Genomic DNA, 23159 nt, shown 5'->3' on the forward strand with positions numbered 1-23159 from the left:
TACTAAAGTTATCTCCATTTTGCATTTTGCAAGAAATTGAGTCTTGGGTGAACTTGACCACGTTTTCCCAGGAAAGGATCTCGGCGTCAGTTCCACTAGGTACCACCAGGTGGCAATGCCTATCCATTTTCCAATTACGCAGTCCCGCGGGACCGCAGAGCGCTGGGGTGGGGGGGGGGGCGGAGTCTTCCCGTAAATACCTAGTGATCGCCTACTGTATGCCAGGCATTGTTCTAGTCGTTGAGGATACGTCGGCAAATAAAACAGGAAAATTGTTCTGCTTTTTCCTTCCATTTTTTCCTTAAAAATAATAAAAGGTGTTCGGGGAGGTGTGTTCGAGGCCTGACCAGGAGAATATCGGCTTGTGTGGGCGGGAATTGAGAGGCCGGAGGCTCGAGGGGATGAAGAAAACAATCTGAAAGGTCTGTGGTCTTTAAAGATCAGGGTATACAAATACCTCCAGAAGGGAATATCATTCGTGTTCTGCAGCCCACCTTCCTGCCTCCTTATCCCCACCCCATCGCAGGGAGGTAGGGAGCTGCGGTCACCTCCCTGTCATGTCTTGTAGGACCAAGATGGGCAGGAGGGAGGTGGTCTCACTCTGAGAAACCAGAGTGGTGGGTCCTCAAAGTTCTGGGTTTGGAGGAAGCTTGAAAGTCTGAAAGTCACCGAGGGAACCAACCTCATGGGTGTGCTGGACCGTAGCCCCCCAGGCCCCTTCTGGGCAATGCGGATCTCACACAGCCAGGTCGACCAGAAGCCAGACTCAGTGTTGAGGAGCGAGGCTGTCTGGGACCCCTCCTACAAGCCGGGGCTGCGGCCGTCCCGTGGGCGTGCACCCCTACTGTGCCCTGAGCGTCTACGGAGCCAGTGGCCCCCTGGACCGCTGGGAGTATGTAGCCGGGGAGAGTGGTGGACGTGTGTGTACGTGGGTGATGCGTGCAGCATTGGTGGTGGAGATCCCGCGTAAGGACCTACGGGAGGGGTGTACCTTGTGAATGTGTATGTTTGGGGTAGTCAAGGACTCAAGCTCTGAGCAGTGCGCGCAAAGGGAAAGTTGGGGCGGGGTGGGGGGAATGGAGTGTGCCCAGGCGGACACCCGCTAGAGGACACCAAGCCGTGCGCGTGTGCCTAGTTGTATACTTCGGCACGCGCGGCGGGGTCCTCTCTAGGTCCAGGACCTGGGGCTTGTTGGTTGAGGGGAAGTTACTGTTTGTGAACCTACGTTGGAGAGTTGTCCTGGGCGGAAAAAATCCCCTGTGCTAAGACACTGATGGGAGTATCCCTCTGTGTGTGTTCCTGCAAATGAATCAATTTGGGAATACGTCCGGTGTGTGTGGAGTGCTTATGGGTGGACTGTGGATGTGGAGAGAGTGTCTCCAAATTTGGGACCCTGAAAGGGGGCAGTCTCAGTCCTCCCAGCAAGGAGCTAGGTAGGGGCTTGCGCCGGGGGAGTGGAGACTGGCAAAGCCATCAGCGCGGGCTCAGCAAGGAATCGCCTGCTGGGCAGGGGCCGGGGGCGGAGCTGGATGCCCCGGGGGGCGGGGTCGGAGGGGGCGGGGAAGGCTAGAGGGGCGGGGCCGCCGCGTCTACAGCAGCGCGGGCCTGGCCAGGGGGCGCCTCGCGCGGCAGCGGTTCGCCAGGGCGATGCAGTGAGACGGGACCGGCGGGCGGGCGGGCGCGCGCGGGGCGGGGGCCGCGGCCGCGCTGCAGCGATGTGACTTGAGGCCGAGAACCAGCGGGAGCGTCGGCGCTGCGAGGCCGCGGCGGTCGGTGAGTGCGAGCCGCGCGGATGGGGTAGAGGGAGCTGCTAGGACCCCAGAAACTTTTCCCGCCGCGGACTCGGGAGAACTGGGGAGTGTGCTTCTTGTGCCCTTCTAAGGCCCCCCCGGCGGGTTAGTCTGCTGAGGAAGATGGGGGGTCAGGGCGGGGGGAACCCCAGTCCCGCGAGGGCAGGGCGGGGGGAGGGGAGGGCTGCAGACCTTAATGCCGGAGGTGGGAGAGGAGAGGGTGCCCTACCCCCGGACCAGGTGGAGATCCAAGTCTCAGGAGGGTCTGGGGGCGACCGCAGGTGAAGAACAACTGGGAGTAGTGTGCGGGAATCCAACCGTACCCGAGTGACTCGTCGTGGGAGGGAAGCCGCGGGCAGGTCTGGGGGCCGCGTGCTCAGCCCGTGGGGGCCCGCAGGGCAGACCGAGTTGTGGTTATAAGGACTGGGCTTTGGGGGTGACCTGCCGCACCTGCCGCAGGGGCTGGGGGCCAGGCTTGCACCCGGCGGTGCCTGCGCACTACGGGACAAGGGGAGGGGGGACACTGCGGGGGCGGAAGGAGGCAGAGCTGAGACCTGGGGCTGAGGGACAGACGGGGGCGTCTGCATACAATGGCGGGGGGCTGGCTTTCCTAATCCGACCTGGCTGGGGCTGAGGACTAGGCTTGTGCGTTCGCTGCCCTTGGGGGACACGGGCTCCCAGCTCCGCACATCCCGGGATCCGTACCGCCCGCACCGGCCTGGGCCCGGGGGAGCTAGCTAGCCATCCGGGGAGTCGGGCGCCGACCTTGCCACAGAGGACGGCCCCAGCGCAGCTCGCGAGTTCGTCCCCTGGCTCTCGCTCTGTCACACCCGGGCCCAACCAGCCTCCCCCCGCCCCCCACTCGTCCCCCATTCACTAAGGGGGCGGCTCCTTGGAGCGCGGACAAAGGCCCCTGGAGTGTGGCGGGCAGCGGCGTCCCTGTCTGGGGCCCCGGCCCACGCGCCACATTGGCTGCCCAACTGCGCCAGGATGGGGGGCACTTGAGCGGAGCCCAGGAGGAACTGGGGGTCCTCGAAAAGACAAGAGAAGTGAGGGAAAAGTGAGAGAAGGGTCTGGCACAAAAGCCGGGGAACTTCAGCCAAAGAACCTTGATTCAGAAGTTTCCTCGGTGGGGTGGGGGCTCTCGGTGGATTCCGTCTTGGAGTGAAGCTGCATGCAAATAGCATGTAAATAGAATGCAAATCATCATCTGTTGGTTGGGAGCCCTCCACGAGGCCAGTTTTGTATCTAGGCTGTGGAGTGAAGGGTTTTCTATCTGTTCCCTGCTCTAAGTCTGAAAAGGGGTCAGCTGAGTTGAGAAGGAGAAAAATGGAAGGGGAGAGGAGTCGCCATTTGGGGCAGGCAGCAAGACAAGCAGTCTTGTTAGAGAAGCTTCAAACCCTTCTTGGTTTATTTGTTCTTTCCTTAAATGGACCAGCTTCAGAACTGGGGCTGGGACACTACAGAGTAGAGAATGGACAAGCCTCTGCTCTCAGGGCTCTAGCCAGGTGGGTGAACAAATAAATAGCTAAACAAGTAAATAAATAGTAAGTAGATGGAACTTCTAATTGAGGTCAGTGCTGCCAGGAAAGTAAAACAGGAGGATATAAAAGCAATGAGGGTTTGTGTATGTAGGGAAGACCGTTCTCAGGGGTGACATTTTTGTGGAGCCTGGCAAGATGGAGGGTTCATCTCTGGGTGGGCCACTTGGGTCCCTTGGGGGACCGCTGTGCAGACAGAGGGCACTGCAAATGCAAAAGCTTGGAGGTGGGAATGAGTTTAGAACTGAACAAAGGCCATTGTGGATGGAGCTCTGAGGCAGATGTGGGGGGGGGGGGGGGGAGGGGATGGTAGGGACCAGCCAGACCACCATCTTTTGGGCCCTGGAAAGGGGTACAGGTTTTATTCTCCTTGAGCCAGTGAACCCTTGGAGAATTTTGAGTGGGAAGCCAAGGATCTGATTTTTAAAAGCTCCCCTGACCTCAACTCACAGATGGAAAGCAGCTCCCCTTTCATTCTGCCTCTGGGGATGGCAAGGCTCCGGGAGCCTCTGAGGGACTCCGTCTGGCCTGCGGGGACCGCTTAAACCCTGCTCTGCCCTACGAGCCCACTTGAGGAGCGGCTCAGGTTTTAAAATTCACTCTCCACTTTGAGGCAGTTCTTGTCCGCCTTAAGTGCCCCCCCCCCCGGGGCCCTTGGCCCCATAAGCCCTTCACGCAGAGCTTCCTAGGGGTTCTGAGTTAGTCACATTTTCTTCTCGGAATTACAGCCCAAGAGGAACCATCCACCCCAGAACGGACAGCCAAGGATGCAATTTGCATTTAAATGATTGCTTTTATTTACAGGATTCGAGCTGCTTTGCATATTCATGGATCATGGAGCTTGTGTTCTGGCAACCCTGTTTACTAACCCAGGAGGGTTATTAAATTCAAGGGCCCCCAAATAGGCTGGTGGTCTGGGCAGCATTAGGAAATGAAGATTATGAGATGGTGTAACTTGGAAAAGGTATTAGAGGGTGAGATTGTGGGTCTGGGAAAGAGCTTAATGTCAGGAAACCTTGTAACAGTTTAATCTTGCAGAGCAGGAAATGCACCATTGGCTCTAAGGGGTGTGGGCTGGGACAGAGTGTGATGCTGGAGTGTGTGGGGAGACCGGCTCCACAGCCTCATCCTGGCCTTCTGCTAGTCACGGGTGAGGCCTCAAACCAGAGATGCAGTGGAAAGGCCTGGGGTCAGGAGTTGGGGGAAATGAGTTCTAGTCCCAGCTTGGCCTGTGAATTCCAGTAAGCCTCTGGCAAAGGGGTCCCACCTCTCATTTTCCCGAGAGGAAAGACGATGGAATCATGACTGTCTTTTTAATAAGCAGGGATCCTGTATTCCCTGGGGGACAAGCACCTTGCAGAGATTATTTTTCATGTACTTTTCTCACTGGCTTTGTGAAGGCGGCGCTATCTTTGTCTTTTATAGAGGAAGAGACTGAGGGTCAGAGAGGTTAAGTAATGCCCCATGTCCCATAGTTAGGTCTGGCGTCACTCTAGAGGAGACTGATGAAAGTGTATAAATTCTGTGCCAGGCATTCATCTGTACCAAACTATTGACTATGCCCAGACGTAGGAAGCCCCCTCCCCGCCTGCTCATTTTTTTCTTTCCCTTCCATGTTCTAGCATCCCCCTTCCCATATCATGTGGGTAGTGGGTAGATGGGGAGGACGCTAGTTCCCAAGAGAATGGCCAGTGTCTGATCTCTGGGGGTCCTCACCCTGACTTCTTGACCGGGAGACCGTGTGTGTGTGTGTGTGTGTGTGTGTGTGTGTGTGTGTGTGTGTGAGGGCTCCTAGATTGGCCTGGGTTTCCCATGGGAAAACCACCTTCACAATGAGGCCTCCACTTAGAGCTCCTGGTTTGGGGATCGGGTGAGTTTAGAGGTTCCCAGGGCAGACTCCCACCAAAGGCATCTCCCATTCACACCACCTCAGGGATCCTCTTCGCCTGGCGTGATGGGGGAGGCTGAAAACCAATAGCGGACAAACACCTGGGTGAGCCCCCTTCGCACCCCATCTCCATGGCAACTGCTCCTCCTGGAGAAGCAGTCAGCAAAGTTCATAACCTCTGACGAGGGAATAGTTGCCAATCATTTCTATTTATTTAACAGATAGTTTATGTAAGTGCTTACCCTGTGTCAACTACTGTCCTAAAACCTCATTATTTTAAGCACAACGATCCCACAGGATGGGTACCGTGAACACACCCCTAGTTTGCAGAGGAGGAACCTGAGGCAAGAAAGGTTAAATCCGTTTGTCCAGGGTCACAGGGTACTAGCAGGTGGCAGGGGCAGAACTTGAAACCAGAAGATCTCTCTCAGAAGTTCGCCCTGCTCGGTAAGGAGCTGGGCTGGGAGGGCTAGCCCAGCCCGTGGCCTTCAGGCAGGCAGCACTGTCCTCTCACCAGGAATCTTACCTGCATTCTTTCCAGCCTCTGCAGGCCCTAGCTCGTGGAGAAATGGAGCGTGCTGCTTCACCACCTGCCGGAGGCTTCTGGCCCCTCTACGGGTGGGGGTTGTGGACAGAGAGAGAGACAGAGACGGAGATAGTATATTTAAGAGCCTCTGAATGAGTCACATTTCTGAGAGCCTGCCTGGCAGCAAAGGTAATTAGTATGTGAGCCGAGGCTTGCGCGTTCGTTCACTTTTGCTCATTCCTCCTTCTGAGGAGCCGCACGCCTACCTCTCCTGGGTTTGTTGCCATATATTTATCCCGTGCGGATCAGCCTTGCCTGCGGCTGACTTGAAACCTCTAATCTGGCATTGTTCCCTTTGGGATTCCGGGAGAACTGCTCCCTTGGTGGGAGGAAGCACCAAGGGGCTGATGTGGAGGCTGGGGCTTACCTGACAAGTGGGAGCCACCTGCTTGGTCCCTGGCAGAGTTGGCGAGGCAGAGCGTACTGGGGCCATGGCTCCTGGCTTCCCCGGCTGCATGGGTCCAAGCTTCTCACACTTCTGTGTGCCCAAGGGTCTGAGCACATTTGGAGCTTGCCTGGCGGGCTTGTTAAAATGGAGGGGGCTAGGCCCAACCCCACCAAGGGTCTGCATTTCCAGGGAGCTCCCTGGTGACCCTGCTGCTGTTGGCCATCTGAGGATGGACTTGACTTGATTTGACTTGGACTTGAACCTTTCAGGCCATCAGTTCTTTCCTCTGTAAGAGAGCAATGAGAACACCTGTCCTTCAGGAGTAACATGAGGGTTGAAACTACTCTTACCGATTCATTGGTTCGGCAGCTGGGCTGTCGAACCATGCGGCAGGTGCTAGCAGATCAGTGCAGAACGAGACAGACACAGTCCTGGACACGGGAGAGCAGGGAGTGGACCCAAAGGTAATAAAATATTTGGAAAATTGTGGCATATGCTACAAAGACAAAATCAGGACTGGTGTAGAGTATAAGGGGGGGGGGGCAGCAAGAGACTGGCCAGCAAGGGTTCACTCACCAGGTGACATTTCTAGAGCCCTGGTGTGTAGTAAGAGCCCAAGTAACAAGAGTACAATTGTTTGCCGCTTCACTCCACCACTTTCTAGCTCTGTGACCTCCAACAAGCCAGCTGACCTCCACGGAGATAGTAGTAGTACCAGGCTCGTAGCGTCATTATGCAGATTATAAGGCATTCGTATGTGTGCCGTGCGTGAAGGTGTGCCTGCAGTGTGGTGAGCACCGTGAGTTAGTTATTGTCATTGTCACTGTGGCAGCAGTAGAAAACTCTAGAGGGCAATTCTGAATCTCTCCAGAAATCCTAGATGAGCCAGGCTCCACTTCATCCTGTGGGGCTGTGAGGAGCCCTCCTGATCATCCTAGACACCTCCTGGGCATCCTTAACAATGATAATGATCCACGAGAGACAAGTGGATTCCACTAAAGCTCCTGGCCGTCTTGGGTGGCACCCACATGCCTAGACATTGGGGAGGGAGGACTTCCTGGAAGAAGGGGGCCACATGATGTGGGAGGAGTCATAGAACTTCCTTGGGGGTGAGCAACACAAACCCGGCTCAAACTGGCTTAATCTAAAAAAAAAAGGCACGTTTATTGGCTGGATGAATAGTGGCTGGACCATGAGTCTGACTGCCACATATGGGGTGCATCCTCACCCCAAATTTGCTTGCGTGCAATGCTGGGATGCATGTTTTAGAAGCATCTCTTGCCAGATGCCTTCTGCCCTGAACCTGCCTTCTCTAATCAAGAGGCAAAGGTGATGATCCCTATAGCAGCAGACCCCTTCTCATTTGGTGGCATCAATAATTTATCCCAATCAATGGCTTCACAGCCGAGGCAGGATCAGAGCTGCTCGTGGAATCCCTGAAAGGAGCAGAGAGGGGGAGAGAGAGGTGGTCGATACTGCATTTACTTAAGGAAGCCCCAGGGAGGAGCGGGAGCTGCCTGGATCCAGCTGGTTACGCCCTCACACATGGGGCAGCGAAGCCAGTGGGTCCAGCCTGAGCTGCCTGGAGACGGGCTTAGAGCAGAACTGTGTAGGCTGGAGCTTTCTGAAGGCCACGCTCTGTTCAGAAGCAAGAGCTGGTGGCAGGTGGGGCCCAGGAAAGAGTCCCGGTGAAGGAGCCTCTCATTCATTCAACATCCACTAAGCATCACCTTTGTGCCAGCACTGGGGGCTAGTGCTTGAGTCCACACCAGTGGGGTCATCCTGGTGATTTTGCATGCCCACTCCCACAGGGGACATTTGGCAATGTCAGAAGATTTTTGGGTTCGGGGAGTAGGTGTGCTACGGGCATCTAGTGGGTAGAGGCTGTGGGTACTGCTGAATATCCTACAGTACAGAGGACAGCCTGCACAGCCAAGAGCAGTGAGACCCGAAATGTCAATGATACCAAGGTTGAGAAGCCCTGGTCTACCCCAATGAGCAGAGTGAGTCATGGGTAAATATTAAGCCGTTACCATTGAGAGACTGGGAAGAGGCAGTGCATACCATTCTCAGCACAGCGCTGGTCTCATGGCTGTCTCTTCAAAGTTTTGTTTTCATTCCCTTATTTTTGAAGAGGTCAGACGTAGCACAGAATATAAAAATCAAAGAATACAAAAGAGTATACAGAGAGAGTGAATCTCTCTCTCATCCTCTTCTCCAGCCGCTAGCGATGATGATTCATGATTGTTCACTGTGCCAGATCAAGGCTGCAGATGGGAGCTTAAATCAGGGTCCTGTACCTTCCCCCACCCCAACCAGGGGCTGTGCTGTCTGAAGAAAGGGGTGCCTTTTTCTGACCTGTCAAAGGTGCCTCATGGGCCAGCAGGTTGGAAATGAGGAGGGTCTTAAAGAAGTCAGGAAAGTGGGAATCTTACAGTGCACTGGTCTTTTTCTCCCTCCAAACATCTCCCCCGTCCTTAATGTTCTGGAACCCTTCCGGTGTCAGAGAGAAAGATGAAAACCCACCAGGTGCTGGCCTTCCTCTTGCTCTTCGTGATTGCCTCCGGGGCTTCTGAGAACGCCAGCACTTCCCGGGGCTGTGGACTGGATCTCCTCCCTCAGTACGTGTCCCTGTGCGACCTGGACACCATCTGGGGCATCGTGGTGGAGGCGGTGGCTGGGGCAGGCGCCCTGATCACGCTGCTCCTGATGCTCATCCTGTTGGTGCGGCTGCCATTCATCAAGGACAAGGAGAAGAAGGACCCCGTGGGCCTCCACTTCCTCTTCCTTCTGGGGACCCTGGGCCTCTTCGGGCTGACTTTCGCCTTCATCATCCGGGAGGACGAGACCATCTGCTCAGTCCGCCGGTTCCTCTGGGGTGTCCTCTTCGCGCTCTGCTTCTCCTGCCTGCTGAGCCAGGCGTGGCGCGTGCGGAGGCTGGTGCGCCACGGCAAGAGCCCCTCGGGCTGGCAGCTGGTGGGCGTGGCGCTGTGTCTGATGCTGGTGCAGGCCATCATCGCCATCGAGTGGCTGGTGCTGACCGTGCTGCGCGATGCCAAGCCAGCCTGTGCCTACGAGCCCATGGACTTCGTAATGGCCCTCATCTACGACATGGTTCTGCTCGTGGCCGCCCTGGGGCTGGCGCTCTTCACGCTGTGCGGCAAGTTCAAGAAGTGGAAGCAGAACGGGGCGTGCATCCTGGTCACAGCCTTCCTGTCCGTGCTCATCTGGGTGGCCTGGATGACCATGTACCTGTTTGGCAACGCCGAGCTGCGGCGGGGAGACGCCTGGGGTGACCCCACCCTGGCCATTACCCTGGTGGCCAGCGGCTGGGTCTTCGTCATCTTCCACGCCATCCCGGAGATCCACTGCGCCATCCTGCCAGCGCCGCAGGAGAACACACCCAACTACTTCGACACCTCGCAGCCGCGGATGCGGGAGACGGCGTTCGAGGAGGACGTGCAGCTGCCACGCACCTACATGGAGAACAAGGCCTTCTCGATGGATGAACACAATGCAGGTAAAGGGGTCGCCGTGCCGCGGGGTGGGGCTCTGGGACCGCTTCCCCCAAAAGGACTCCCTCCTTCCTCCCTAGTGGGGATGGGTGGCCGCAGGGGCCAGTCCTGGCTGATGGGAGCCACAGATATTGGGCCCGGTACTTTATCTGGCCCAGGGATGGGTTCTTATTTAGCATTTTTTCCCCGGTCCGTTGCCAAAGAATTTAATATCAAAATCTGGGTTTCTCACCTCTTCTGAAAAGTCAGCTCTGGCAGTGCTGGCTTGGCATTCCCACCTGGCAAAGATTGTCTGGAGCTGATCTGAACCAGTGTGCGCTGGAAGGTTCCACCTCTCAGGAGTCGGGGCTGCTCCTTTGTTTTCATTTTAATTCCAGGGTAGTTAACGCACAGCGTTGTCTTAGTTTCAGGGGTACAATATATGATTCAGCAACTCCATACATTACTCACTGCTCATCAGGGCATTTGGAGTCTTGATTCCCTTCACCTGCTTCACCCAACCCCCCAACCTACAACCCCCTCTTCGGTAACCATCTGTTCTCTATAGTTAAGAATCTCTTTTTTGGTTTGTCTCCCGCCACCCACCCCGACCTTTGTTTCTTTGTTTGTTTTGTTTCTTAATTCCGTATATGACTGAAATGGTATTTGTCTTTCTCCGGCTGTTCGTTGTTCTTTTTCATGGCTGAATAATATTCCATTATGTAGATTAGGTATAGATATAGATATAAACCTCATCTTTATCCATTCATCTGTTGATGGACATTTGAGCTGCCACTGCAGAAGACAGTATGGAGGTTCCTCAAAAAAATTAAAAATAGAAGTGCGTGGGTGGCTCAGTCGGTTGAGTGTCTGCCTTCAGCTCGGGCTCTGATGTCCCGGTCCTGGGATCGAGTCCCCAGTGGGGCTCCTTGCTCAGCAGGGAGTCTGCTTCTCCCTCTCCCTCTGCCCCTCTCCCTGCTCCCTCTCAAATAAATCAGATCTTTTTTTAAAAAATTAAAAATAGAGTTACCCTATGATCCAGTAATTGGATTGCACTCCTGGCTGTTTACCCAAAGAAAATGAACACTGATTCAAAGGGATATATACAGCCCTGTGATTACTGCAGGGGTTTCATAATTTAGCTGTTGTAAACAAATATTGTAAATTGTTACTTACGAGAGCTAAATTATGAAAGCAGCCCAAGTGGCTGTTCCTTTAGATGGGAATTCGTTTTGTGTCCACACTCCCCACCACTCCCTATTGCTAGAACTCAGCCACTAGAACATATTAACATTAATTCCCTGGCTACCTGGAAGTGTTTGAGCTTATAGTCCAGGAACTAGATGGGTGCAGGGGATACTGGGGGCAGTTACTTGTGTCTCCTCCCCACCTCCAGCATTCAGGAGTGTATGAATGGGTCCCTAGAGTCAGGGGCCCAGATTCAAGTCCTGCCCTCTGTACTTCTTAGATGTGTGGCTTTGAGCAAATTGCTTTACCTTCCTGAGCATCAGTTTTTCCCATCTGTAAGATAGACTAATGAGAGAATGTACCTCCAGAGCTGTTGTGAGAAGTAGCATCCTGAGGGTCTCCCCCAGGACCTGGCCTCCTGGATGTGTGTCTTGGCTGGGTTCCCCTGAAAGCAGAGCCTGAGACTTGGGGGCAGCTGCCTTCCCCAGGAGGTGTTCCCTGCAAAGGAGAGGGGAGAAATAACCAGACCAGGAAGACAGAAACAACCAGACAAGTCCATCGATGAGCCAGTTACTGATGTGGGCAGCTGGGGCTCGGTCCTGAAAGGAGTGCATGTAGCACGAGCCTCAGACTTGACCTTCCGAATCAGGAGTCTGCAGCATTCGCCATCAAGTCCTCCGTCGCCCCTTGTCACTCATGTCCTCTGTCTCCCACTCTCATTGCCTCTTCCCCCATTACTCTGGCCAAATAAGTACTGCTGGCTTCTGAGAGGTTTGAGGGCACAAGAGATGGAGGCTGTCTGCGTCCCCAGGCCCATGCATCACCCCTGCAGTGGGGTTCAGAGCTGAGCCTGGAGGATGTATTGCGGGCACTCAGAGCCTCCGCGGTGAATGCCTCTGAAGTATCTGTTGAGTCGTTCCTTCAAGTGAGTCGGGTAGGTTCCCAGCACTTGAGATTCAATAAAATTGCCTTTTCTCAGTTGCCTGAGGATTGATCAGGGGCTCTAATGATAATAATAATGGCTACATTAACAGCAGCAGCCATAGCTGTGTGGTGCTGATTACTTAGTACAGTCATTGCTTACTGAGCATTAACTATGTGCCAGGTGCTATTCTAAGTTCTTGACCTCCCTTGCTGCACCCAGTGAGGCCGTCCTATTATTATCCCCATCTTACAGACGAATAAATGGAGACTCTGAGAGGTTCCGGACCTTGCCAAAGACATAGCTGGGAGGTGGCTCATTCCAGATGGCCAAGGTCCCCTTTGCAGTGCTGCTCACCCAGGCAGCTGGGCAGTGTTCCTGGGTCATGACTGCAGAGTCAAGCTTGTGGGGTGACTGCTGAGTGCATCCTGCCTGTCCCCTGCAGGCAGGGGTAAGCACATTCAGCCATCAGATCCTCAAAGGTCACCCAGAGCCCTCCCCACCTGCCCACTTTCCTCTGCACTGGACCAGACCCACGGGAGGGAACACCAACGGCTCCATCGGGGATAGGGCTAGAAACCCTGGTGTGGTCTTTAATGGAGCTGTTTTAATCTTAGTAGGAAGCCCCAGGCCAGCAAGCCCATGTTTGTCAAAGGATTTAGCAGGAATGAGTGTTGGCTCGTGTTCCCAGGACAAGGCGGGGGTCAGGATCATCACTGGGAGCCCCAAAGGCCCTCCAGAGAAGGTGTCCTGAGCAGAGGTCAGGAGCCCAGCTGGTTCCCGGGGTCTGGTGGAGCCACCCCTTCCTGGCTGCCCCCGGAACAGGATCCTTTTTATGAGACCCATGGACTCCCCTTGGACCTGAGAGGTAGTGGCAGCTTCTGGAATGAATGTGCACCTTTGTACATTCATTGGGGGATTTTTGTTTATCACTTTGTCAGATTCTCAAAGCCGTCTGTGGACCCCAGAAGGCTAAGAATCAGTGGTATTGAACCTGAAGGTCTAGTTTACTTGCAGTGAAACGGGAATGCTAGAATGACCCAAGTATTAGGGTCTTCACGAGTAAGGATGGCTAACCTTGGACCAGCTACCATTCTGAGCATTTTAGTGGCTAATCTCATTTAATCCTTACAATAACCCATTGAAGTCCATTTTTCAGACAGAAAACTGAGACACAGAAGGGCTGGGGTCTGAGCCCATGCACGCGGTTTCTGGAGCCCCGTGCTTGATTAGTCTACCACAGAATTACTCATCTCTCTTCAAAGCACTTTAGTGATCCTGAGCTCACTGGTTGGTTTACCAGGACGACTTTGTGGCTTGAGAAAGCAGGGTTTATCAGTCCCATTTTACAGAGTGGGAAACTGAGTTCCAGGGCTGTCAGGCAACATGTTTAATTAGGCTCACACTCTAAGAGCAGGGAGGGGGGGAGTTGGTTTTCTACTATGTGCATTTTTTTTCTTGTGAAAATGCAGCCAGTCCTTTCTATCCACATAAGATCCAGAGATCAAAGGTATCTGGGACCCAGGTGAGAGCCAGCAGTACCAGGGCTGGCACACTGGGTGATGAGGGGGTGCTGGGGGGGGTCCTAGAGGTGCTCCCCAACCCCATCTGTTTCACATTCTGACACATTCCAAAGCCAAGGAAGTTGTCTTTCTGTCCCCTCTTTCTTTTCCCAAAATAAAACCAGTCTTTTCATTCCACTTTGGTGACAAAAACTAGAATAATCATCTAGAAGTTTCAGGAAGTAAAAATAACAAAAATCGCTCAAACTCCCGTTATCCAAAAGCAGCTACTGCTATTTGCTCCCATTTTGCCAGACATCTCTCAGTGAGCACACAATCTCTCCTTCCCTCCCTCTTTTACACACACACACACACACACACACTCCAGTCCCGTAGACAGGTTCTTAACCTAGCTGTACACTTGGGCAGCTAAAAAAAATTACCAGTGCCCGCCCCCTCGTTCTGTCTGTTTGGGTTCAGGTTTCTCAAGCTTTCCAAAGGATTTGAAGATGTAACCACCGATCTAAGTGGTGTTCTGTGGTGTGTTTGCTTAGGTCAATATTGTATCATGGACGGAGGCCTTTCCAGGTCAGTGACTGCAGAGCTCTAGTATCCTTTCCATGATGCAGAGCTTTCCTTGGGCACAGTAATTTATTTTTCTGATCCTCAGCTGGTGGATATTCCACTTGTTTCTGACTTTCCATATAAGTAATGTTGCAGTGAACTTCGATCTTTGTGCCCTTGATCAATTAACTTCTTGCAAGACCAAAAAAACCCAAAAAACCAAAATACCACCAAACCAACCACCACCTTCTAGACATGCACAAAAGCGTCTGTACCTTTAAATCTTGATATATACTGCCAGATGGCCCCCTAAAAGTTACACTCATTTTCTGCCCCCGCCAATAACTGTATGAGGGCCCGACTCCTTCACTCACCTTGCATATTATCAGACTTTGTTTTAATAGCCCTGTTTTGGATCATCCCAAATGTGTGTCAACCAAAATTCACACGGGACCAGGCAAGATGGGCCCCAGGCAAAGACAATTCCGTCAGAAAGCTCACATGAGCTAAACTGGAGTGCTGGCTAGGATTGTCCTTGTTCTAGAAACCCTTGCTTTGCTGGCTGGGGAACCTCTGGGCGTGTTCCCTTGCCACTGTGAGAACAACTATTGTCATCTTTGGTGCTGACCTCAGCCAGCTTGTATTTTTGGGAACCAGGCCCCAGTAGGGGCCTTGCCCAGGAGTTACAGCTGGCCCTCTTTCTTTTGCGCTTTAGCCAGCTAGCCTTTTGGGCCCTCTTCCCTTGAGAGTCAATCTTGACGTCTTCAAGAGATGGGAAGGGCATTTCCCAGGTGGCCTGTGGCTCAGTCAAGCCCCAGTGTCCTCTGCTTCCAGGTTTCCTTCCCCCGAATGAGATCCCAGGTACATAGAGCACTTTATCAGCCTCCTGCTTATTAATAAGTATCAGCAAGGCATGAGGTATGTGACGAAAGTTGAAAATGCACCGAAGGATGTAGCACCTCAGATCACATCTTGGAAAGCGTTAATGAGGCATATTAAATGTTCACCTTTCAAAGGAGCAATAAAGAAAAAAGGTTCTTTCTTTTAGGGGATTTGGGCTCTCTGATCTCCTTAGGGCCAAGGGCTATTTAAACTTGGACTCTTAGCTTTCTGGTGTGTGGCCCTGAGTCAGCTTTGAGGGAGGGCCCATGTAGCCTCACCGGCAGGGTCTGGATAGGAGTAGGCCGGCATTCAACCTATAAACTTAGATCCCTGTAGGGAAGCTTTTATGAGCCCTGCTTGCCTTTCACAGCTGACCCAGGTCAGAGTGCAGTGTTAGGTGGGACACTTGCAGGGGCAAGTAATGAAAAAACCTGATTTGAACTGGCTTAAACCAAACCAAAACACAAGAAGGAACCAATGTACTGGGGATCAGGCTACAGGAATCATTAGATCAAGGAGGCTCGGGTGATGACTAGATTTGATCTTTCTCCATCTCTTGGCCCTGTTAGTATCAGGGCAGCCCACAACTCTAGGCTTAGACAGAGTCCCAGTGGAAAAGAGGATCGTTTCCCAGCAAAAATCCCAGAGTTGGCTCTGAATGGACCTAATTGGCCAGATTGAAGTCACATGCTGACCTCAGGCCAGGGTAGAAGGTGGTCATAGCAACACTTGGGGCCAGGGCACCCACAGATGGCTGGTAGAGTCGAGCCTTTGTTTCTTTGAGGAAAATGTGTTGGGGTCAGATTCTCCCAACACAGCTGGCCGGGTCTGTGCTTTATAAGGAAAGAGTGCTATTCGGCGTTCCCTCTCTAGGGACTGAGACTAGTAAGAGCCCAGGAACTACCTCGTCTGCCCCCCGGGTGCCTCTCCCTGGCTCCCCCTTCTCTACTTCCTGGGAGAGGTATCTCCTTGCTTAGCTCATGTATAAACAGCTGCTTGAAGGCTTGGATGGAGCTGCTAGAGCCAGAGAGGTTTACCTGTGGCCAGAGACATTCGCTCCCCACTGTGCCTCAGTGTCTTAGGCCCAGCTTGGGCTGAGCTGCCTCTCTCTAATGTCACTTAAATTCAGGTTGCTTCTAAGTAAGTGTGATGGTTGAAAACAGTATTTGAAGCCAGCAATGTGGGATGGTTAAGAACACAGGTTCTCTGCCTGGGTTTTGGATGCTGGTTTTGCCTCCTTCCAACTGTATGACCTTGGGCTAGTAACTTAATCTCTCTGTGCCCCGTGTAAAATGGAAATAATGAAAGTACCTATTATGGTATAAAGCAGACTCCCTGCTGAGTGCAGAGCCTGATGCTATGTGGGGCTGGGGCTGCACTCGGGCTAGGGGGGGGGGGGCTCCCCTGAGATCATGACCTGAGCCGAAACCAGGAGTTGGAGGCTGAACCAACTGAGCCACCCAAGTCCCCCTCTTTGGAGACTTTAAGTGAGGCTTTTCTTGGCAAAACACGATTAGTGCCTTCAACGAGAATGAAAATAATGGAATCCGTGTTACAACGGAGATGGACTTTTGTTTTCACAGTGCTCCAACATTCTGCATTGGTTTTTAATAGACTATCTTTTTAAAGTAATTTTAGTTTGACAGAAAAACTGAGCAGGAATCACAAGGAGTTCCCAAATGCCCTTATTATTAACAGCTCGCCTTAGTGGTACCTTTGCTACTGTTGAGGAATCAGTATTGATCCATTATTATTAGCCAAAGTCCACAATTTACATTTTAGAGCTCACTCTTTTGCTTTTACAGTATCGTAAAGCATAATTTCACTGCCCTAAAAATGCCCTGTGCTCAACCTGTTCCTTCACCACCACTGCCCCCCGCCCCAATCATTAGTCTTTCGGCGTTGTCTATACTTTTGCCTTTTCACAATGTCCCAGTTGGAATCACACAGTATGCAGCTTTTACAGACTGGCTTCTTTGACTTACCAATATGTGTTTGTTTCCTCCATGTCTTCTTGCGTAGTTTGGGTTTTCTCTACAAAAAAGGAAATTTAGGTCTCTAAAAGTACACAGCAAATAGGAGCGCCATTTACACACCTCTCTCGGGTTAAGAAGTGCTGACGTATTTTTGCCACCTTTGCTACAGCTGTCCCTTTTTTCCTGTTTAGAAATACCCTGTCCCAGAGGGTTGGAGCCCCTGTGTTCCCTTCCCTGTCACTTTCCCACGAAGACAGCCTCTGTCATATACTTGATGTCCACGCTCTTAGGGTTGTCTACCTCTGTGTATCCAGAAACGGTGACCGGGGTTGAATGGTGTGATGTTGAACTTGACATGAAAGACACTGTGTGGTGAGAGAGGAGACCTCTGAGGGATGTCCCCCATGGCCTGCAGGGGCTGGAGGGGGTGGGGTAGAGGCTCCACCCTGCCCCCCACCCCAGCAGCCTGCTCCCTGGATTCTACAAACTTCCCAACCCCACTGAGATGGGTCAAGCTCCAAGAGAGCCAGAGAACAAAGCCCTTTTGTGACTTTTGTTTTGAATCTGGCTTGTGACAATGGGGAGGGGTGGCAAGGGCTTGGGGGGGTGTGCGGGGGGGGGGGGGGGTGGATGTGTGCGGGGAGCATGGTGTTGATGCCAGAGAAGAAAACAAAATCGCGGGTTGTTTTTTGTTTTGGTGTTGTGTTGCTGCTTCCTACCTCCCTCAGCCCTCCGAACAGCGGGATTTCGCAACGGCAGCTTGGGAAACAGACCGAGCGCTCCGTTCAGAAGCAACGTGTATCAGCCCACTGAGATGGCCGTTGTGCTCAATGGAGGGACTGTAAGTATCAAGAGGTGATGTTTTGGCCGGAGGCCCAAAAGCGATCCGTGTTGGGGGCAGCTTCGACGGGGGCATCCTGCTCTGTGGAGGCTGCGTACGGCCCCGCACACACTGGCCCACGTGGACACCCCTTGCAGCTAGAATGCATGCAGTGCTTCCATTTCTCTTCCCCTCTCTACCCCGTTCTCCATGCACGGAAGATGCACCTATACTTAGTGAACCATCTGTGTGGGTTCCTTCGAGAGAGTCCCTGTTTCTTAGGGCTCCTGTACCCCGCGAGTCTGGCTTTCATTATTGCACAAGATGCCCACCTCTGCTCCCTGGGAGGTGACTTTTAGGAAAAGCCCAGAGTTGTGAACCACCACCACCCCCCCCCCCCCCCGGCAGATTTTGCTGACATCCAACCTAGCGTACCCCCGTGTGTCCCCCCACCCCATCTCTGTGCCCCAGCTGGATACCGGGTTCCCCTACCTCCACTCCTTAAAAGATGTCTTAAGAAACCGGAGCAATTATCATTTCTCCCCCTGCGGGCACAAAAACAGATTTTACTATCTGATGCCAAACAGACCTTCAGCAGAATTGTCATTGTTTACATTTTGCCTCCGTGCAAATTACATCATTTTGTTTCTCCAGCAATCCAAAGACACACTGTCATTCCCACATTTAATTTCCAAACATAGCTACATGCTTCCTCAGAAACAATGCATAAAGCCAGTTTACATGTGTAAATTGGACTTCCATTCCTCTATCATGTGCCAATTCCATAACTCAACCTGAGCTTTTTTTCTTTTCTTTTCCTTTTTTTAATGTAAGTCGGGGATGGTCTTTGATCTCTGGAGGGAATTTGGGTTTTCCTGGCCTTTTGAATGGTATGCGAGGCATTGGTTTGCACTGGTTTGGAACAGGCTCAAAGACAAACAGACTCACAGATTTGCTTTCTGAAAACCCCCTGCCATCCCTTGGGCTGTTTTATTATTGTCGGGAGCCAAGAAAAAGCCTGACTCGAAAGCATTCTGCCTGTGTGTTGTAATAAATAATGTTAGAACCCCCGTCAGTCACTCTTAAGCTCTCCTAGGCTCTTCGAGGCCAGTGGGTGTAAAAACACTGTGGACTTAGAGAAAAGCCAAGTGGGTTTCTGAGTGAGGACACATTCATTCGGGATGTATGATTATAGAAAAGAGGACCCAGCTATCCCTAGAATTGAGCCGTGTCACACACACCGGGTTGCCGCTTTTCTTGGGAATTCTTCAGACCCTTAGAAAAAAGCAAGATAACTTATCTTTGGCACATTGTTAACGAATTGGTTTCTGATGTTGACTTTGCAAAGCACGAAGTTCTTAGTGTGTTGTCCTTGTTTCCAGATCCCAACTGCTCCGCCAAGTTACACTGGAAGACACCTCTGGTGAAAGACGTTAAGTTCCAGAGAATAAGAATCTCTCTTACCGATTTTATTCCCTGGCTGTGTCTTTCTTGAGGGAGAAATCAGTAACAGGAGCCGAACAAGGCTGCCTCACAGCCGGGAGATCTGGAAATCCTACACAAGGGGATTTTGTGTAAATGTGAACACTGCTGAACCTAAAAGCTAACACCGACTGCCCTCCGTCCCCTGCCACACACACACACACACACACACACACACACACACACACACGTAATACCAAACCAACCTCAATCCCTGCAAACTAAAGCAAAGCTAATTGCAAATAGTATTAGGCTCACTCAAAAATGTGGCTGGGAAGACTGTTTCATCCTCCGGGGGTAGAACAGAACTACATTCACAGTCGGTGGACCGGGCTGGTGTTGGCTGACTGTGGAAGTCCCCACACCACCACCCCTCGGCAGCAAGGGCTGGACCTCAGGTGGCCTTTTTTGAGACGACTGTTTCACGGAGAGGACTAATGGGGACTTATCCACCAGCTTGCCTGTTGGTTTGCACATTTCAGGGGGGTCAGGAGCACTTAACGGAGTTGTGGGTGTGATCCTGGGGTGAGGCCCAGCCAAATCACAGCATGAGCTTTACAGCAGTAGTGGGGGAGGGGCCCCAGCCTGTGCCAACGAAGAGAAGGCTATCTGGGAGTTGAAGTGACTGTCGCATTTAAAAAGTGGTGACCCACCACTGTTCCCTCTCTGGGCCTCCTGCTGCAGGTCTACGGCAGAAAAGCATGCCCACCTCCCTCCTTGGAGCCAGAGCGATATTCCCGCTTGGGGCAACAGTCTTTTTCCCTCGATGAGCTCTCGCTCCTCCTGTTCTTGCCCTGCTCCCCGACCCCAGAGCCCTTTCCCAGTTTTATTTCCATGTTCATTTCCAAAGCTCAGATGGGCTGTCAGCTGACAGCGCCCCCGCCCCCCGGTTGGCAGGCCAGAAGGCAGGTGCCACAGTGATTGTCTGTGATGATGTCACATGGCAGGGCTTCCCAGGGGAACCGGGACACTCTGCTGCCTAGCATGCAGTGAGTTCTCAGGTGTTAGACGTTGACGGAGTGCAAGGTCCAGGGACGGCTGGAGCACTCCAGAGAGGTTCTTGCTGCTTCTGGAGGGTATGTGGGACATGTTGTGACTTGGTTTTCTGTGAGTTCCATGCAAATGGTTCTCTTCAAAGCCCATTGTTTCTGTCATGGTTTCCATCTGTCCTAAGCAAGTCATTCCTTTGTTATTCGGCATTTCCAACATCTCGGCCATTAAAAGCCCCATGTTCTCTGCACTGTTTGGCCAGCATAATCACTAGCAGTGACACAAAGCAAAGAGTTTTATCTTGACGGCATGAAATGTATAAATGAGGGTGAGTCCTTTGGCATATACTCTAATGATTCTATTGCTTTTTCTATAAAACAACCCTTAAGCCTTTAACCTTTAAAGAAAATGAAAAAGGTTAGTGTTGGGGGGGGGTGGGAAACTGACCTCTTCATAAGCCAATATGTCTGAGCTGTTTTAATAAACCTTCTGATTTTTCTCAAGGCCCTAGTCTCTGCTGTGTCCCGTCCTTGCCAGGGTCCCCTTCCCCACTGCCACCTTGCAGAGCGACGGGGGAAACCAGGCTCATTTGGCCTCCCTCCGTGGCTCTCCTTCAAGTTTTCCATCCAGCTGGTGCATTTCCTTGTGTTGCCACGCATGAGGAAGAAAAAGCATGGCACCAGAATGCCACCCCCTACCCGACCTTTGGGAAACAGCCCACCCCTGCCCAGAGCATGTGCTTGCTTCTAGAGAATCAGATTCCAATCCTCTCTTGAGGCGCGTCATTGGCGGACTGGAAACTGGGAATATTGGGGAGGAGAGGGAGGGAAATAAGCTAGGACCCGGGGTGGGGATGGGGGTGGTGGTTGCATGCAGACCCAGGATTGTGGAAATACAGAAATCTCCAAACGCCTCGGTCCAGTCCGGTGAAAAACCACAGCAATACACATTCTCGTGCCAGGAAATGGTTGCTTACCCCCGCTCTCTGGAGTCCTTTGGAGCTCTCTGATCCCATCAGTGATTCCGTCTGCAAGAGCCCCCCCTCCCCCCCTTGCAGAAGGGAGCAATTCACCCGATCGTTTTCTCTCTCAGTTCTTGGTGGTCCAGGCGGATAAGGTGAGCACAGCATAAATGGCTACAAGGGGGAAAGTAACGTTTCATCAACATAACCACAGAACCAGCTTTGTGCCATGGGAGACCTCACTTACGGAGACCTTTTCTCCCCCCCTTTCTTTTTAATTCTCTGATACATTATTGCGCTTCTGGATTTTGTTTTATTTTGGCTTTAAGGTTGAGAGTGGGGTGGATGCCCTCCCAGTGGGGCAGAGGTGGGGAGTGAGGGCGGAGAGCAGAGAACGGGTATTTTCCTAATGACTCCACCTGAAGGGTACAAAGAGACCTCTTTGCCAAGAGACTGGCTGCCAGCTGGCCCCGCGGAGCAAACTTTAAATACAAAATCCAGTGGCATCTCTGTTTATGGAAACAACACTTGTCGAGGGAAAATGACCTGAAGGAGAGCATCTGTGATCAAAATACCTAATTGTAAGCACAAATCTTTCTGTGTCCGGTTATTAAAATCACTCTGGGACTATAACAGCCACGCTTGTCTCTCCCCCGCCCCCCGCCTTTTAATAGAAAATGGTCATTCTATCCTGGTTACCTCCACTGGATGTGGAGGCAGTGAGGGAATCAGCTCAGAGAATTGACAAACTGGGGAAATGTGGGGATCCCGTGCTTTTAGCACAGACTCCGTCTGGGCCCAGCAAACAAGGGTAAACTTGGGGTGGTCTTCTAGGTCGGCCAGTGCTGAGTTGAACCCTAAACTGAAGGGGGAGTGTTGTGGCTTTTATAATCCAATGATGCAATGATTACACCAGCTTACAAGAGTTCTGAGCAGGTGCTTTTTATTAATTGATAAAGAGCTAAGGCTCGTTTTTGATAGATAATATATATTTATTAAATGTATTAATGTGTGTTTTATAATGTACCTTTATCCTCCCCTGGCTGACTGTTGCATACTTATTAAAAAAAAACAATCGTTAAAGAAACTTCAAGACAATCAACGTGTACCATAAATGACTGTATATAAACATGACAAATTTAAAGGTTGTAAAGCATGGGCAGATAGGTTTTATTTTCAAAATGCTGTTCTTAACACAAAAATAAAGGCTTTCCTATTTACTTAAGATGTGTGCTAGCTTGTCAAAACCACCCAGAATAACTACGAGGCTTTTGGATTTGCCTGGAGGCTCAGTCTGTGGCAATTTGAACGGGGGAATCCTGGTTCACAGCAAACCACAGAACAAATGAGGGTAATAAGTTAGCTTAGCCACCAATGAGGAACTTTCTATAGTACTCTGGGGGCTTGACAACCAAAATCCTTTGTCTGTCACTGTCTGGGTGTCTTCAACTTGTTGGATTTGCAGTCAGAGTTAAGAGTCCGTCTCCTCTGCAAGTGGTTGTAGGCAATACGTCTTTTTTATGAAGAGAATACTCACCAGATAAACCTAAAGCCCATGGCAAAGGTTTGGGACTCGAATTTAAATACCAGTCTTTGCCAAGGCAGCCAGAAGTGGGAAACTGGAAACTAAAACACTTCAGCGTTTCTTGGATCTAGAGTTTGTTGTATATTTTAACGGCGGTTGGTGTAGAAGAATATACTGGAAGCACTGAAGAAATAATAATAGGTAAAATAATAAAATTTGGAGATAATGCAGAAAGTTAAGATTCGTACTCTCCTAGGATAAACTATATGCAGTAAAGCATGTTTGCAACAAATCCTGGCTTGTGCAGAAAAGGTTCTGTATTCACATGTACCAAATCTAGTCGTTTAAAAAAAAAATCAACAGAGAGGAAGCATAATTTGTACGTTTTCCTCACGTAGGGTCCTTGAAGTTCCAAAGGGAGAAGATCCCCCAGTAGTTAAGGTGGTGGAGTCGTAGGTGCAATTTCCTCATCGTCTTCCATTTTGCATTTCACTACAAAGAAATGAAAGAGAAAGTCAGAATCAATTTATATACCCAGACAGACTTGTGTGATTTTGCAAACAGCAAACTCTGATGTGTGGAGGTCCACGGCATTGGAACTCACTGAGCACCTGCTCTGGTTCTGGGGCCATGGACCTACCGGGGAAGAACGCGAGGCCA

The 23159-nt window shown here is 51.7% G+C and overlaps 2 protein-coding genes and 1 long non-coding RNA gene across 5 annotated transcripts in view; 1 reads left to right on the plus strand and 2 right to left on the minus strand.

Moving 5' to 3' along the window:
- Nucleotides 1-1654: 1654 nt before the first annotated feature.
- GPRC5B (G protein-coupled receptor class C group 5 member B) lies at nt 1655-22199 on the plus strand. Of its 3 annotated transcripts, none has more exons than XM_059415216.1 (4): nt 1655-1773; nt 8700-9713; nt 17450-17562; nt 20975-22199. In XM_059415216.1, the coding sequence occupies exons 2-4, from the start codon at nt 8708-8710 to the stop codon at nt 21020-21022; spliced, it is 1167 nt and encodes a 388-aa protein (XP_059271199.1). In that variant the 5' UTR covers nt 1655-1773; nt 8700-8707; the 3' UTR covers nt 21023-22199. The 3 variants fall into 3 exon arrangements, with proteins under 3 accessions (XP_059271199.1, XP_059271197.1, XP_059271198.1); XM_059415214.1 differs by lacking the exon at nt 1655-1773 and adding an exon at nt 5844-5934; XM_059415215.1 differs by lacking the exons at nt 1655-1773; nt 20975-22199 and adding exons at nt 5845-5934; nt 18924-20517.
- Nucleotides 11068-18917, minus strand: LOC132026860 (uncharacterized). Its single transcript, XR_009407025.1, has 3 exons — nt 18034-18917; nt 16731-16779; nt 11068-11373 (listed from the first exon to the last, which is right to left on the minus strand). It is a non-coding gene; the product is annotated as an uncharacterized LOC132026860 (long non-coding RNA).
- Nucleotides 19601-23159, minus strand: part of IQCK (IQ motif containing K) — a 105346-nt gene continuing 101787 nt past the window's right edge. The window contains exon 6 of the mRNA XM_059415217.1: nt 19601-22991. Coding sequence (XP_059271200.1) covers nt 22936-22991 — 56 coding nt within the window. The 3' untranslated portion in view covers nt 19601-22935. The remainder of the gene's footprint in view (nt 22992-23159) is intronic.

Source organism: Mustela nigripes, chromosome 11 (genome assembly GCF_022355385.1).
Source record: "Mustela nigripes isolate SB6536 chromosome 11, MUSNIG.SB6536, whole genome shotgun sequence".
Classification (NCBI taxonomy): Eukaryota; Metazoa; Chordata; class Mammalia; order Carnivora; family Mustelidae; genus Mustela; species Mustela nigripes.

Bases quoted from the DNA above. Each gene is read 5' to 3' on its own strand.
- GPRC5B (XM_059415214.1), top strand. From the start codon at position 5,898: ATGAGTCACATTTCTGAGAGCCTGCCTGGCAGCAAAG. The intron at 5,935-8,699 runs GTAATTAGTATG...TTCCGGTGTCAG, and splicing joins GAGCCTGCCTGGCAGCAAAG to AGAGAAAGATGAAAACCCAC. The intron at 17,563-20,974 runs GTAAGTATCAAG...TTCTCGTGCCAG, and splicing joins TTGTGCTCAATGGAGGGACT to GAAATGGTTGCTTACCCCCG.